The sequence below is a fragment of the Petaurus breviceps genome, unplaced genomic scaffold, assembly GCF_028583685.1.
Source record: "Petaurus breviceps papuanus isolate PSGF00001 unplaced genomic scaffold, PetGlider_PUasm1.0 175, whole genome shotgun sequence".
Lineage (NCBI taxonomy): Eukaryota > Metazoa > Chordata > Mammalia > Diprotodontia > Petauridae > Petaurus > Petaurus breviceps.
In genome coordinates this window covers 62,263,205-62,277,036 of record NW_027185764.1, presented here as the reverse complement: position 1 = coordinate 62,277,036, position 13,832 = coordinate 62,263,205, and the positions used below count along the sequence as shown (strand labels likewise).

Sequence of the window (13,832 nt, the reverse complement as noted above, 5' to 3'; positions counted from 1 at the left end):
TTACTCACTGTGCCACCGAGCCGCCCCCAGAGTATTTTTTAAGGAAATGATTTTTGTAAATTGTAAAGTGCTATAGAAATTAAATTATTATTATTAGGAAATTATTTAAAGTCATAATTAAGAGACCATGTTGAATCGCATTCAGCAAATATTTATTATTTTTCACATATTCCAGAGTCTACTGGACGCTGTCCATAAAACTTCAGAAGCCCTTATCTCGATGAACTGACAATTTCATATGAAATCATTAGAGGATAATACAAGATTGTACACAATTCAATGTCAAAATGTGTGTTAAAAGTTGAATGTAATAGTAAAAAACCCTCAAATTTCTGTAGCATTTCAGTCATGTTTTTAGTGCAGTTTTAAACGACAGTAAGACTTTTGGGTCACATATATACAAACCTTGTTAATTAGGCAACTCATTTCAACTAGAAAATTGAAATCAATATTAAATATTGTAAACCTACAAATATTCTTTTTTGTATGACTGAAATGCCCCCCAAAATCTGAACAATTGTTATTATTACTTATATTCCACTTCCACCATGTATCTTGGCATTCCATGAATATATATGTGGTTTTTAATGTTTTCTGAAGCATTTCCCTTTTCCTTTATTGTATTGGAGAAATTTTTTTTTTGCTGTTATTTTGTTCTTCAGATGTAGAAGGTTAAGAGAATGATTGATCTAGAGAGGTATCTTCTCTTAGTATCTTTTTCTTATTGAGAAGTAGAGATATAAAAGGTGAGATCTAATGCATATATAGAGTGAACAACATTTTTCTAATGATCCTTTCACTTCTTTCTACTCTGGCCCTGGAAACCTCTCCCTGGGGCATTACAATAACTTTCTAATTGGTTTCTCTGTCTCAAATGTCTCCCTTCTCCAATTCATCCTCTACTCAGCTGCCAAAGTAATATTCCAAAAGCACTTCTGGCCAGGTCTTCTCACCCCCACTCCCACCCTCAGTTTAAAAAGATGCAGTGATTCCCCATTGCCTTTAAGATAATACACAAACTGTTTCATTTTCCATTTAAAGCCTGCCATAATTTGACTCTAACATGTTTCTGTCCATGACTCACCTTCATACACTCTATGTTCCAGCCGAACTGCCCCATTTCTTTTTCTTCTTATTATGTCATTCCTTTGCCTATCTCTCTGCCTTTGTGTGGGCTATCTCTCATGGCTGGGGTGTACTCTCACCTTACCTCTTAGAATGGCTCACTTCCTTCAAAGTTCTACTTAAGTGGCATCTCCTAAATGAAGACTTCTTGATTACCCCGATGCTAGTGTCTCTCCAAATTGCAGGTTGTGTGTGTGTGTGTGTGTGTGTATTTTATATCCACTTATATAAAAACATTTTACTTCCTCTGATAGAATGTAAGATCTTTGAAGGGATGGAGGAATATTTCATTTTAGTCCTTCTTTCCCTAGTACCTAGCACAGTGTCTGGCATTTAGATGCTTAATAAATACCTGTTGATTGACTGGGATTTTTCTTTCCCTTCTCAGTGGGGTGGTTCAGTGAAAAGAATTCACATCTGACCTACCCACCAAATTGTGAGACTAGAGAAATTGATTTTACCTATTCGGTTCTCACTTTCTTTATCTGTAAAATGGTGGGATGTTTGGACTAGACGAAATAGATCATTTAGCTCTAAATTCTGTGATCTGCACTGTATTGGGGGTAATAGGTTTCTTTGAATGAAATCTGAAATTCTTCCTCATCTTCCCCTCCTCTTCTCCCACCCCAAGGCATTGCTTGGAAAAGGGGTAAATTTGTTTTTGGCATCTTGAATTGGAACTCAGAATGCATTTACTTGCATAAACAAAGTTAAAACCAATGGCTTTCTCTTTCTCTTTCACATCCCTCTACCTAGCCCTGGAAATTCATTTTGCATGTATAAAGCCTTTCAGACACTTCCTTACTTTATCAATTCTTGTAATTACGAAAGGGGAAAATTTGAATAATCACATGTGTCTATAATACCTAACATACTTTTAAGTTCTAAGCCTGAGATTTCAAATGGATTTAACATCTGAATAGGCTTTATCCACATGTGAACAAATGTAAAGTGCTTTGCAAGCTTTAAAGCTTTAAAAAATATAAATACTACTATTATCATATGATTTTTGGTGTGTGGCAAAGGGGAAGATATTTCCTTTAAGTGCTATAGAAAAATACTGAACTTAGGGTTAGGGGAAGAGGGTCCTATTTCCGATTCTGCCATGAGTTAAGTGTGTGATTCTGAACCTCTCTGGGCCTCAGTTTTCTTATCTGTAAAATGATGGTGTCCTATTAGACGATTATTAAGGTCCCTGACATTTCTAATATTCTATGATGTTTGTATAGTGTCAGGTAGTGCTCCAATACTCTACAAAATAATGAATGCTAATGTGAATTTAGTTTTCATTAGACCTAATTTAGAGTATATACTGTGTACTCTTCTCATGTGAATATTTTGAAAATAATTTATATTTGTTAATATTTCTATCATAGTTGATTAGTTTTCTTATCAAACTCTTCTCTGCTATAGCTCCTCACTGTAACAATGGTCTGCTCATTGCTTTCTGGCCCTACAAGGTGAATGCTTATATCTCCTTGTGGAAAAAAAGTTACAGGATTATAGATTTTGAGCTGGGAGGGACTTCAGAAATCTCTTTTGACCTACTTATTAAAAAAAAAAAAGTTCTTGGTCCACACCTGTGATTTCACCAGTGTAAGGAATTTCCAGGCAGAAAACTCTTTCACCATTACAGAACTACACCTCACCTATAATTTACATGTTAGTGAGTTGCCTGGGCCCCTGAAAGCTTAACTAAGGTAATTATAGTACACAGTCAGCATATATCAGAGCAGGACACTATGTCTTCCTTACTCTATTATGCCACACTCCAAACCACCTCATTTTATTGACCAGAAACTGTGGCTCAGAGATGATGTGATGTGACCAAGTTCACATAGTTTTTCTCTTTGGCTCCCACAAATTGCCTTTCCTTCATGCAAGCCCCAAAGAACTCTTGTGCTATCCCATTGTCCAAGCATTCCTAAATCAGGACATTATTGCTTCGATCACTCAGCCAGCAATGTAGATTGGATGCCCACTGTGTCTAGGTCATTTTGTGGTTTCGCAAAGTCAAAGGTGGGATGCTTCAAGCTAAAACGATATAGTTACCCTGTGATGTCCACCTTGCTCAAAGTTGTGCTCAGTTGTATCCAACTCTTTGGGGTTTTCTTAGCAAGGATACTGGAGTGGCTTACCATTTCCTTCTCCAGTTCATTTTATAAATGAGGAACTGAGGCAAAGAAAGTTAAATGACTTGTTCAAGGTCACACAGATAGTAAGTGTCTGAGGCCAGATTTGAACTCAGCTAGAGAGGAGTCTTCCTGATTCCAAGCCCAGTGCTCTATCTGCGCTCAAAGTTTAGGCTCACCCAAACAGAAAAATCTAGCAACTTTGCCTATTGTTTTCACAAATGATAGTTTAGGAACTCAAAAAGAAGTTTTCCTATGAAGTTAGCATTTTATTATCTCTAACATTAAATAAGTGGTATTATAGTAAAGCAGATTGGTTTTGATTCATTGAACAACTAAAGGAGAGAACAGCTATTCTATAGTCAGGTCTCTACAGATGATACCAGAGGCCAATGAAGAATTTACAAATGCTATTGACAGAACGATTTCTAGCTTATGGTGTGGTTCTGCAGTCCTTACATAGACAGGACACTCAATAACAGTAGCCCAGAACTGCAAAGGTAGGGCTATCATTTTCCATATTAGAGAAAATGAAGGTGTTAATCCATTTAGAATCTTAGAATATTAGTCCTTAGAAGTCATCTACTCTAATGCTCCCATTTCACCTGTGAGGAAACTGGGTCCCACAGAGTTGGCAAAAGGTAGTGTCATGGCCTAGTATATGGGTTTGCTCCTGTTGGAGTACGTTTGCTTTTTTTCAATAGGCACAAACTCTTTTTTTTTTCTTGCTGCAAATTCATTCATTATAAGTTTTGGAATGATTCTTCTATCTACTACGTGCATATATCACTTGATTGAATCTTTCTCCCTCCCTTAGCTTGGATGCTTTTCCCAGTATATTTAATCCTGGTCTTTCCATTCGCCTTTCTGTCAGCCTCATAGGGAAGATGTAAGAAAATATCATCATTCATAATGAGGCCTCATGATTGGACTAAAATAATTTCTGGGTTCCTACATGTTGAGTTGTTTACTTATGCCAGTGGGTTTTCTTCTCTCTGTCATGCCTGATAATAAGTGGTCCTTTTTTCTTCCCAAAAATTACATTCAGGATCATCCGGACAAAGGTACAGCAGCCACCCAACCAGCAGGTCCCAGCTTCCAGTCACAGCATAGGTAAGAAGAACTTTTCTTTTCTTTTTTTTAAAGATTAAAAAAATGGAATCAAAATATTCTAAAGAACTTTTAATCATTCTTATGGACAGATAATTCTACATAAAACAGTTCAGCACACGTACTAATGCGCCTTCTTTGTCATTCTCCAAGGGCTGAACATGGTAAATGAATTTTATAAATACTGCTAAAAGGTTTTGAATTTTACTGATTATTATGATAAATAGCTTTCACCATGAGACAGAAAATTGAAATCTAAGCCAAAAAAAAAAAAGAAACACACTAATGGGGGTCTATAGAATGTCAGATAATTAAAGTAATAAATCAAGAAAGGGATACTTATTCATAACATTTTCTGCATCATTAGTCAGTAAGTAGTTTTGAATGTGTTTTTTTCTTCTATCAACCAACCATTCCATAATTCTTTGTGCACTTGCAGTCTTGAGTGAAGAGGTAGCAAAACTTTTCAAACTTTCTTTTCCTTTCTTCTTCCAATCTAATTTAGACGCAGACTGACTGCATTCAGTGAGGACTGATCGTTTTTTTGATGGGCTTCAGAGGCCTTTGCAGTTTAAGATTGAGGGACATTGATTAGGGAATGGGATCGTTATTAGTGTGGGGCCATGTTGGCTATGATTTTCTTGTCTCAGACAGTCACCTTCTCTCCAACTTCCATGAGAGAAAAATAGTTTTCCTTCATTTTCAGTAAATCCAAATGAGACAAAAAGGACATCTTAAAAAATATTTGTTTTCTAGGAGGGTCAATAATATATTTACGTAAACAGGCGGTAAGAAACCAAATTTGTTCTCCTTTCTGGATCAGTACAAAGCAAAATCCAAGTCCATTCTAATTAATTTGGATCTTTGAGTGCTTAAACTTCTCCGCCTTTATCAGCTCTGCTTTGACTAGAGTATATTTGGGATGATGGAAGTCCTTCCAGCTGTGAAAAGAAAATGGAGTTGCCTGCTAAGAGATCTTGGTTGGGACTCTATTCCATGCTTCTACTATTACAGTTGCTACAACACAGGACATGTAGTTTGTGGGTTGTTCTAAAGACAATTTTTTTTGTTTTTGCTTTTTTTTGGAGGGGGAAGGCAGGGCAATTGGGGTTAAGTGACTTGCCCAAGGTCACATGGCTAGTATTACGTGTCTGAGGTTGGATTTGAACTCAGGTCCTCCTGACTCCAGTGCTGGTGCTCTATTCACTGTGCCATCTAGCTACCCCTAAAGACAATTGTTAAAATTTGGTTTTGCCATTGGTTCTGAATCAGGGGTGGGGAACCTGTGGTCTCAAGGCCACATGTTGTTTTCTAGGTTCTTGGGTGCAACTTTTTGACTGAGTCCAAGTTTTACAGAACAAATCCTTTTATACCAATACCTTCTACCAAAACAATATATTTTTGTCATGGGATCCCAAAGCACTTTACATGTGCTGGTTCGTCTCTGGCCAGCAGCAGTGGGAACACAAAAATAGTCTGGGGGGTGGTGATTGATGGGTGTCAATGAGGTGGTCAAATTGAGTTTCTGATGATGCAGAGAGAATGGTTTCTGGAGCCAGTGAAGGTATGAAGTTTCTGTGATCTCTGCTGTCAGGGGCACACCCAAGTCAGTGGCATTTCTCACTACTGTAGGTATTCCTCTATGTCTGATATGCTAAGTCTCTCAGACAGAATGAAGTTATTTTGGCAATTATCTGGTCAATTTAAGCTATATAGACAGCTAGTTCAGATGTTGAGGATCTTCTCTCCACCCTCCTGTCAGGTTCATTACTCCCTCCCTCCAATTATGGGTGGGTGGGTAGAATGCATGAAACTGGAGAAGGCAGAATGTTATAGTGGATTGTGGGGATAGAATGCTGAACTTGGAGTCAGGAAGTCCTGGGTTTGAATCTCACCTCTGTGAGCTATGTGATAACTAACATTTATTTGGTTAAATGCAATAGACATTTCATGTGTCATCTGCAACATTAGACAGACCTATAATTTCATTGGCATAGAGATCTGTGAATGAGGAAACTTCCTCTGCCTATGTAGATTGATATGTGGTCTGTAACTTGGTGAGTAATCTAGGGGTCACTGAAAGGTTGCTATTTGCCCAGGGTTACACATCAGACTTGAACCCAGATTTTCTTGACTCTGAGATCAATTCTCTATTCACTTTAATATTATGCTGCTTCTCAAAAAAAAAAGTGAAATTATGGTGTCCTATATACTTGATGTCAGTGTTGTAGGAGGCAAATGTCATTTCAGCTATGCTACAGACATAGAAATTGGATATGAAAAAGGATAAGATGTAGAAGGGCTAATGTATGATTCCTGCACAACAAAACAGACCATTATCTGGTACTTGAAAGCCTTAGGAAATAGTTTTTGGTAGCATATATACTTTAAACTTCTTTTTAAAAATCTTCCTTGGCACTTAGAAAAAGATATCTTGCACAATGTAGGCCCTCAATACTATTTCATGGCACCTGAATGGTAATCAAGATGATGTTTAAGATTATTTTCCGTGTGACCCTGGGCAAGTCACTTAACCCTGTTTGCCTCAGTTTCCTCATCTCTAAAATGAGCTAGAGAAGGTAATGGCAAACTACTTCAGTATCTTTGCTAAGAAAACCCTAAATGTGGTCTTGACTAAAATGGCTGAAAAATGGCAATGGCAGTTTATAGGATCAGAGATCACTAGAGTTCAGAGGCCCTCCAGCCCAACCCTCTCATTTTCCAGCCGAGAATAGTAAGGCCCACTGAGACTAAAGTGACTTTGTTTAAGGTTACTCAGATAGTAAGTATAAGAACTGAGATTTGGACCCATGTTCACTAACTCCAGAACCTGTGTTCTTTCCACAGTACACATTGCCTCCCTCTAGTGTCTGACACTGACAAAGACTTTATTTTACCTTTTTCATTCCAAACAAGATACTTAAATACAGTTCCTGTAAGAGTGATAGGTCAATAAACATGTATTATTATTTATAATGATGCTGATTATATTTATTTATATATTACATGTTTATAATAATATAATAATTATGATCATGATAATAATATTATAATTATTATTGTAAATACTCATTAGATACTAGGCACTGTACTAAACTCAAACAATAGGCCAGAACCTGTCCTCAAGGAGCTTACGGTCTAACAGAGGAAAGACAATATATAAATAGAAGCTGAAAAGAGGATGAGGGAGGGTGAAAGAAAGAAGGTACTGAAGGAGTCATGGTGGAAAAAGAAGTCCTGAGAGTCAGGACCAGACTGGAAAGGAAGGAAGGAATCAACATGGATGACCTGGGCACTTCCTTCAACAGAATGTTCCAGGAGTAACTGACCAATCCAAAGAAGGGCTGAAGAGGCAAGCAAATTGGACTTTTGTCCTTTTATTCCTATGGTTGTTAATGTAATTCAGCAGGCCTATGAGCAAATATCCCCTTTAAAATAATAACAATGTTCAAAGGCTGTCGGGATCTCGTATAGGAAAAGTAGGTTTGTAAACAAATTATGTAGCCGATGTATACCATGATTCTTAGGGCAATGGAAGCTCTGTGATGGGAATGTCTTAGAAGCATATATAGAATGTGAATATTAGAGCTGGAAGGAACTTTAGCATTCATCTGGCTCTTGCCCTTTATTTTTAAAGATGGGGAAATAGAGACCCAGAGAGGTGAGATGCCTTGACCAAAGTCACATAGCATTTAAACTCAGTTCTCTTGATCCCCAGTACAATGTTCTTCCCACTATTAAGAATGTTAAAATTAGAGGTGGGGGACAGCTAGGTGGCACAGTGAATAGAGCACTGGCCCTGGAGTCAGGAGAACCTGAGTCAAACTCAGCCTCAGACACTTAATACTTACTAGCCATGTGACCTTGGACAAGTCACTTAACCCCAATTGCTTTGCCTTCCCCCCTCCAAAAAATCCTTAGAGGTGGAAGTTATGCTGACATTAAAAACAAAACAAAATAACTTGATTTTGAATGTGTAAATCCAACATGTCATCAGTGTCAGCCACTCCCTTCAGTGGTTCAGAGCACAACCCCTGCACGCCTTCTCTTTCTGTTAAGAGGTTCATTGATCACAAGAAAGGACTATAATAGAGCCAAAGCTGGAAGGGACCTGAGTCACCATGGGGTCCAACCCTTTCATTTTACAGATGAGGGAACTAGGATACAGAGAAGTTAAGTGACTTGCCCAAGGTCCTACAGCTAGTAAATGGCAGAGCTAGGATTTTAATTACTTAATTAATTAAGTCCTCTGACTTCAAATCCTTCACACTTTCCTGCATACCATACTGCTGGTTCACATCATCTCTAAATTCTACATAAAAGGTTCACCCAATGCATTGCTATTCTTGCTCTGGTTCTTTTAAAAGAAACTCACGGGAATTTTAAAAAGGATACAAGCTTATACACAAAGGATCAATGGAAACGTGATGTCACAACATTGTGCAAACTCAAGGAAACCCTGCCTTTTTCAACCCCTTTAGGTCATGTTTATAGTTTTGCCTATTACAATCAGAATGGTGTCTAATGGGGAGCAAGATAAAGGCCACTCTTTGGCACTGTACTCCCAATTCCTTTCCCCTCACGTTTATATCCAGGTGAAATTAGGATGGAAAACCTCTTTGCAGGATGGAGGAAGAGATATTCACGCCCCAAAAGGAAGAGCTTGAAGCAGCGTGCACAATCAGTTTATCTTTCTCAAATTAGTCCCAGTCCTGCCTAGGTGGGGCTGAGATGGATTAGGAGAGGTTTGAGGGGGGAGCTCAAGGAATATCTACTGATTGTGTTTATTACATGTAGGTGGGAACCTCATCTATATATTTTACCAATCAGCCCTTGGCACTAACTCCTTCCCCTCGGGCTGTTTAAGATACCTATTCCCCATGCAAGGCATCTGGGGCAAATCTCTTTGGTCTGCCAGACTTCAGCAATGGCTCAGTTTATGTATCCTGGGTATTTCTTTCTTTCTTTTTTTTTTTAAGCTTTTTTAATTGTTTTTTTTTCTTTTTTTCCCATTTTTCAAATGCTTTATTAACTTCTGATTTACATCATTCATTTCCACCAGATTTTGAGTTACAAATTCTCTCCCCATTTTTCTCCTACCCACCACCCCAAAATAGCAGTCGCACAGTATATCCCCTCCTCCAATCTGCTCTCTCCCATATCTTCTCCCATACTCCATTTGACTTTTCCAGTAGGGCATGGTGGATCTCTATGCCCCAGTGCCTGTATATCTTATTTCCCAATTACATGAAAATAGTATTAATAATAGTATATATATTAAACATTTGGTTTCAAAACTTTGAATTCCAGATTCATTCTCTTCCTCCCTTGTCACCCACTCTTACTGGGAAGATAAGCAGTTCAGTATAGGTTGTACATGTGTAGCTAATGCAAAACATTAACATAGTAGATATATTGTAAAAGACTGACTATATTTCCCTACCTCTTATCCCACCTCCCACTTGTTCTATTCTCTACTTTGATCCTGTCCCTTTTCAAAAGTGGATGCTTCCAACTTCCCTCCCCCCTAGCCTGCCCTCCCTTCCATCATCCTACCTCTTATCCCCTTCCCCCCTACTCTCCTGTAGGATGAGATACCCTATTTAGTGTGTATTTCATTCCCTCCCCTATCCAAATTCAATGAGAATAAGGTTGACCCATTCCCTTTTGCCTTCCTATTCTTCCCCTCCATTGCAACAATTTTGCCTTGCCTCTTCTATGTGAGATAGTTTACCCCATTCTGTCTCTCCCTATCTCTTTTCATTATATTCCTCTCTCACCTCTTAATTTCCCCTTTTAAGTATCATCCCTTCCTATTAAATTGGTCCTGTGCCCTCTATCTATATATACCTGTACACATACACACACACATATACACACACACACATTCATATAGGTATTCATATGCCTGTATACCCTCTGATATAGACATATATATATATGTATATATATATATGTATATATATTTCTATTCCCTTCAACTATTTTCATACTGAGAAAAGTTTCATCAGTTACAACTACCGTTTTTCCATGTAGTAATGTTAATAGTTCAACTTTGATAAATTCCTTATGATTTCTTTTCCCTGTTTACCTTCTCATGCTTCTCTTGCTTCTTGTATCCGAATGTCAAATTTTCTATTCAACTCTGGTTTTTTTTATCAAGAATGCTTGAAAGTCCTCTATTCCACTGAATGACCATATCTTCCCCTGAAACATAATACTCAGTTTTGCTGGGTAGGTGATTCTTGGTTTTAATCCCAGCTCCTTTGCCCTCTGGAATATCATATTCCAAGCCCTTTGATCCCTCAGTGTAGAAGCTGCTAGATCTTGTGTTATCTTGATTGTGTTTCCACAATATTCAAATTGTTTCTTCCTGGCTGCTTGTAATATTTTCTCCTTTATTTGGGAATTCCAGAACCTGGCTATAATATTCCTAGGCGTTTTCTTTTTGGGATCTTTTTCAGGAGGTGATCAGTGCATTCTTTCAACCTCTATTTTGCCCTCTGGTTCTAAAACATCAGGACAGTTTTCCTTGAGAATTTCTTGGAGGATGATTTCTAGATTCTTTCTTTGATCATGGCTTTCAGGTAGTCCAATAATTTTTAAATTATCTCTCCTGGATCTATTTTCCAGGTGAGTGGTTTTTCCAGTGAGATATTTCATATTACCTTCTATTCTTTCATTTGTTTGGACCTGTTTAACAGCATCTTGATTTCTCATAAAGTCATTAGCTTTCATTTGCTCCAATCTAATTCTGAAGGAATGATTCTCCTCAGTGAGCTTTTGAGATTCTTTTTCCATCTGGCAAATTTGGCTTTTTAAGGCATTCTTCTCCTCATTGCCTTTTTGAGCCTCTTTTGCCATTTTAATTAGTTTGTTTTTTAAGGTGTTATTTTCCTCAGTCAGGCTGTTGACTCTCATTTCATAATTTTCTTGCATCATTCTCATTTCTCTTCCCAATTTTTCCTCCACTTCTCTTATGTGCTTCTTAAGGTCTTCTGTGGCCTGTAACCAGCTCGTATTTTCCTTTGAAGCTTTTGGTGCAGGAGTTCTGACTTCACTGTCTTCCTCCTGTTCCATGCTTTGATCCTTTTTGTCCCCCAAATAGGAGTCTAATGTTGGATTCTTCTGTTTGCTTTGCTTCCTTTGCCTGGTCATGTTGCCACTCAATTACTTGACCTTTGGGCTTTTTGCCACAGTAGGACTCTGCCACCAGATAGGGGAGCTTCATACCAAATGCTGGGGTTTTCTCAGCTGCCAGAGGTCTTAGCCCTCTCTGAAGCCTCCCCATGCTCTGGCAAGCTGGTCACACACCCCAGGACCTCCACCCTAGACTGCATTCCAGATCCAAGCAGATTAAAGCAAGAGCAATTACCCCTTAGACTGGTCGCTTGGTTCCCCCTACAGTCTGCAGGCCAGGAGCTGAAGCTGCCATGTGGCAGCGGCTCCGGCTCCTTGCCCTGGGGGCAAAAGCCCACACACTCGCAACCACTGGGTCCCAAAGTCCACACTGCACTGACGTCTCACTTTGTCCTGAGCATCTATGTGTTCATAATTCTGGAAACAACCATAGCTGCTGGTGATCTGGAGTGCCTCCCACTGGGGGCTGGTCAGGCTTGCCCTGGGGCTAAAACCTTGGCATGGAGCTGGGCTGGGCTCCCAGAGCACTGTGCTGGCTTATTCCTGCCAGCTTGCAGGGCTGTCCTCAGCAGGAGGTTAGCTTCTCTGTGTCATTTTGTCGGTTCTGTAGCTCCAACGTTTGTTCAGAGTCCTCTTTTACATGGATTGGAGCTGGTGAGAGCCAGAGGCCCATGGAGGTCCTGTTTCTACTCCACCATCTTGATTCTGACCTGGGTATTCCTTTCAAGGGCTGGGGTAAGGGAAGCAAGATGGCTAATTCCTAGTGACCATGATGCTTACTTATAATGCTAGACTAAGTGGTTTCTGAGGTACTCTGCAGCTCTAAATTTTATGAATCTTTCTCATATCTTTATTTTTGTGACAATTTGACTTTATTTCAGTCTCCACAGGCTCTGTGACCCAAGTGTCTTCAGCAAGTACCGATTCTGCTGGCTCCTCCTACTCCATTAGTGGAATTCTGGGAATTACATCTCCTAGCGCTGAAACCAACAAACGCAAAAGAGAGGAAGGTAAATGATAATTGTTTCTGGGGAGCAGTGGCTTCCATATCAGAGTCACAATCTGAGTTCTCAGCCATGCACACTGCAATCCAATCACCCCTCTTTCAGTCTCACACAGGGTGTTTTTGTGTATATTAAATTATAGGCTATATACCTCAGCTAATGTCTTAGCAAAATATGAATGATTCATCCACCTTAGAACACGCTGGTGATAGTCTCCAATTAACAATATCTGGTAAGGGCAAAGATGCAAATTGCAATGGAAAAATTTCCTTTTTCCATTTGATTGAATATCTTAACACATGAATAGGGACAGAGTCTCCTTTCCTGTTTAAAAGATAATGCTTTGATCAATTAGGTGAAAAGTACCTAGAGGTTATGGTGACCCTTTAGTATGAGGAGAGATGTTGCTAGGTGCATGCATTAATATATTATTAGCTAGCCTGGAGGCTTCATATTCTTTTAGTTCAGGAAAAAATTGAAATTTCCAATACATGAGTACCATTGTTCATTATTACTATTGTAAAATATGGCACTATTTTTTTTTTTTTAGGTTTTGATAGGGTCTGTTCATAGAGAGGTCTCAATGTTGGTATCATCCATCTTGTGGCAGCCACTAGAACAGAAGGGGTGCCAAGAAGTAATGCACTGGGGAAAGCTTTAGAAAATGATAAAGCCTTGGTAGAGACTTTTGGGGAAAACAGTTCATTTCTCTTAAATAGTGGAAGTGAAGGAATATTTTAATGTCTACTTTTACTCTTTTAAAGAAGTGCTGCTAAAGAAAAGTCACTATTTTCAGAAACATGGGAGACAAAACCCCTTACTATCATATAGAGGCATAGGGTCATTTATGACTCAATTCATCTTAGGAGTGACTTAGTATTGATGCTGATAATAATTACAACCCTTTATTCATAGTCCTTAAGTAATTTTTTAAAAATCTTGTGATTTCATAAGTGTGGGGGAACTCCCAGCATGGACTCTCTGTCCACTAAAACATATTGGCAACTAGTTTGTAATTTAGAAGCTTGCTTGGGTCACTTCCAGTAACTTGCTTATCATCATCTAGTTATTCCATATTAGAGGCAGAACTTTCTAACTCTGAGATCAGTCCCCTATCCACCACACAATACTACCTACCATCCATTCCTTTGTGACATCAGCATCAATTTTCAAACTCCCTTGTTCATTAACAAAAAATAATAATAATTTATGCTACTGTCATGGAGCAAGTAGGATCCCATGTCTCAAAGAGAGTGGGCCACCTTAACTAAAGTTTTCTTTCTTTCTTTCTTTCTTTCTTTCTTTCTTTCTTTCTTTCTTT

General features: G+C 38.6%; 1 protein-coding gene across 1 annotated transcript in view; it reads left to right on the top strand.

Moving 5' to 3' along the window:
* The window catches only part of PAX5 (paired box 5), a 341,577-nt gene that overhangs the window by 14,537 nt on the left and 313,208 nt on the right, over nucleotides 1-13,832 (top strand). Inside the window, exons 4-5 of the mRNA XM_069085433.1 lie at nucleotides 4,306-4,370; nucleotides 12,389-12,517. Of these exons, the coding sequence (XP_068941534.1) occupies nucleotides 4,306-4,370; nucleotides 12,389-12,517 (194 nt within the window). The remainder of the gene's footprint in view (nucleotides 1-4,305; nucleotides 4,371-12,388; nucleotides 12,518-13,832) is intronic.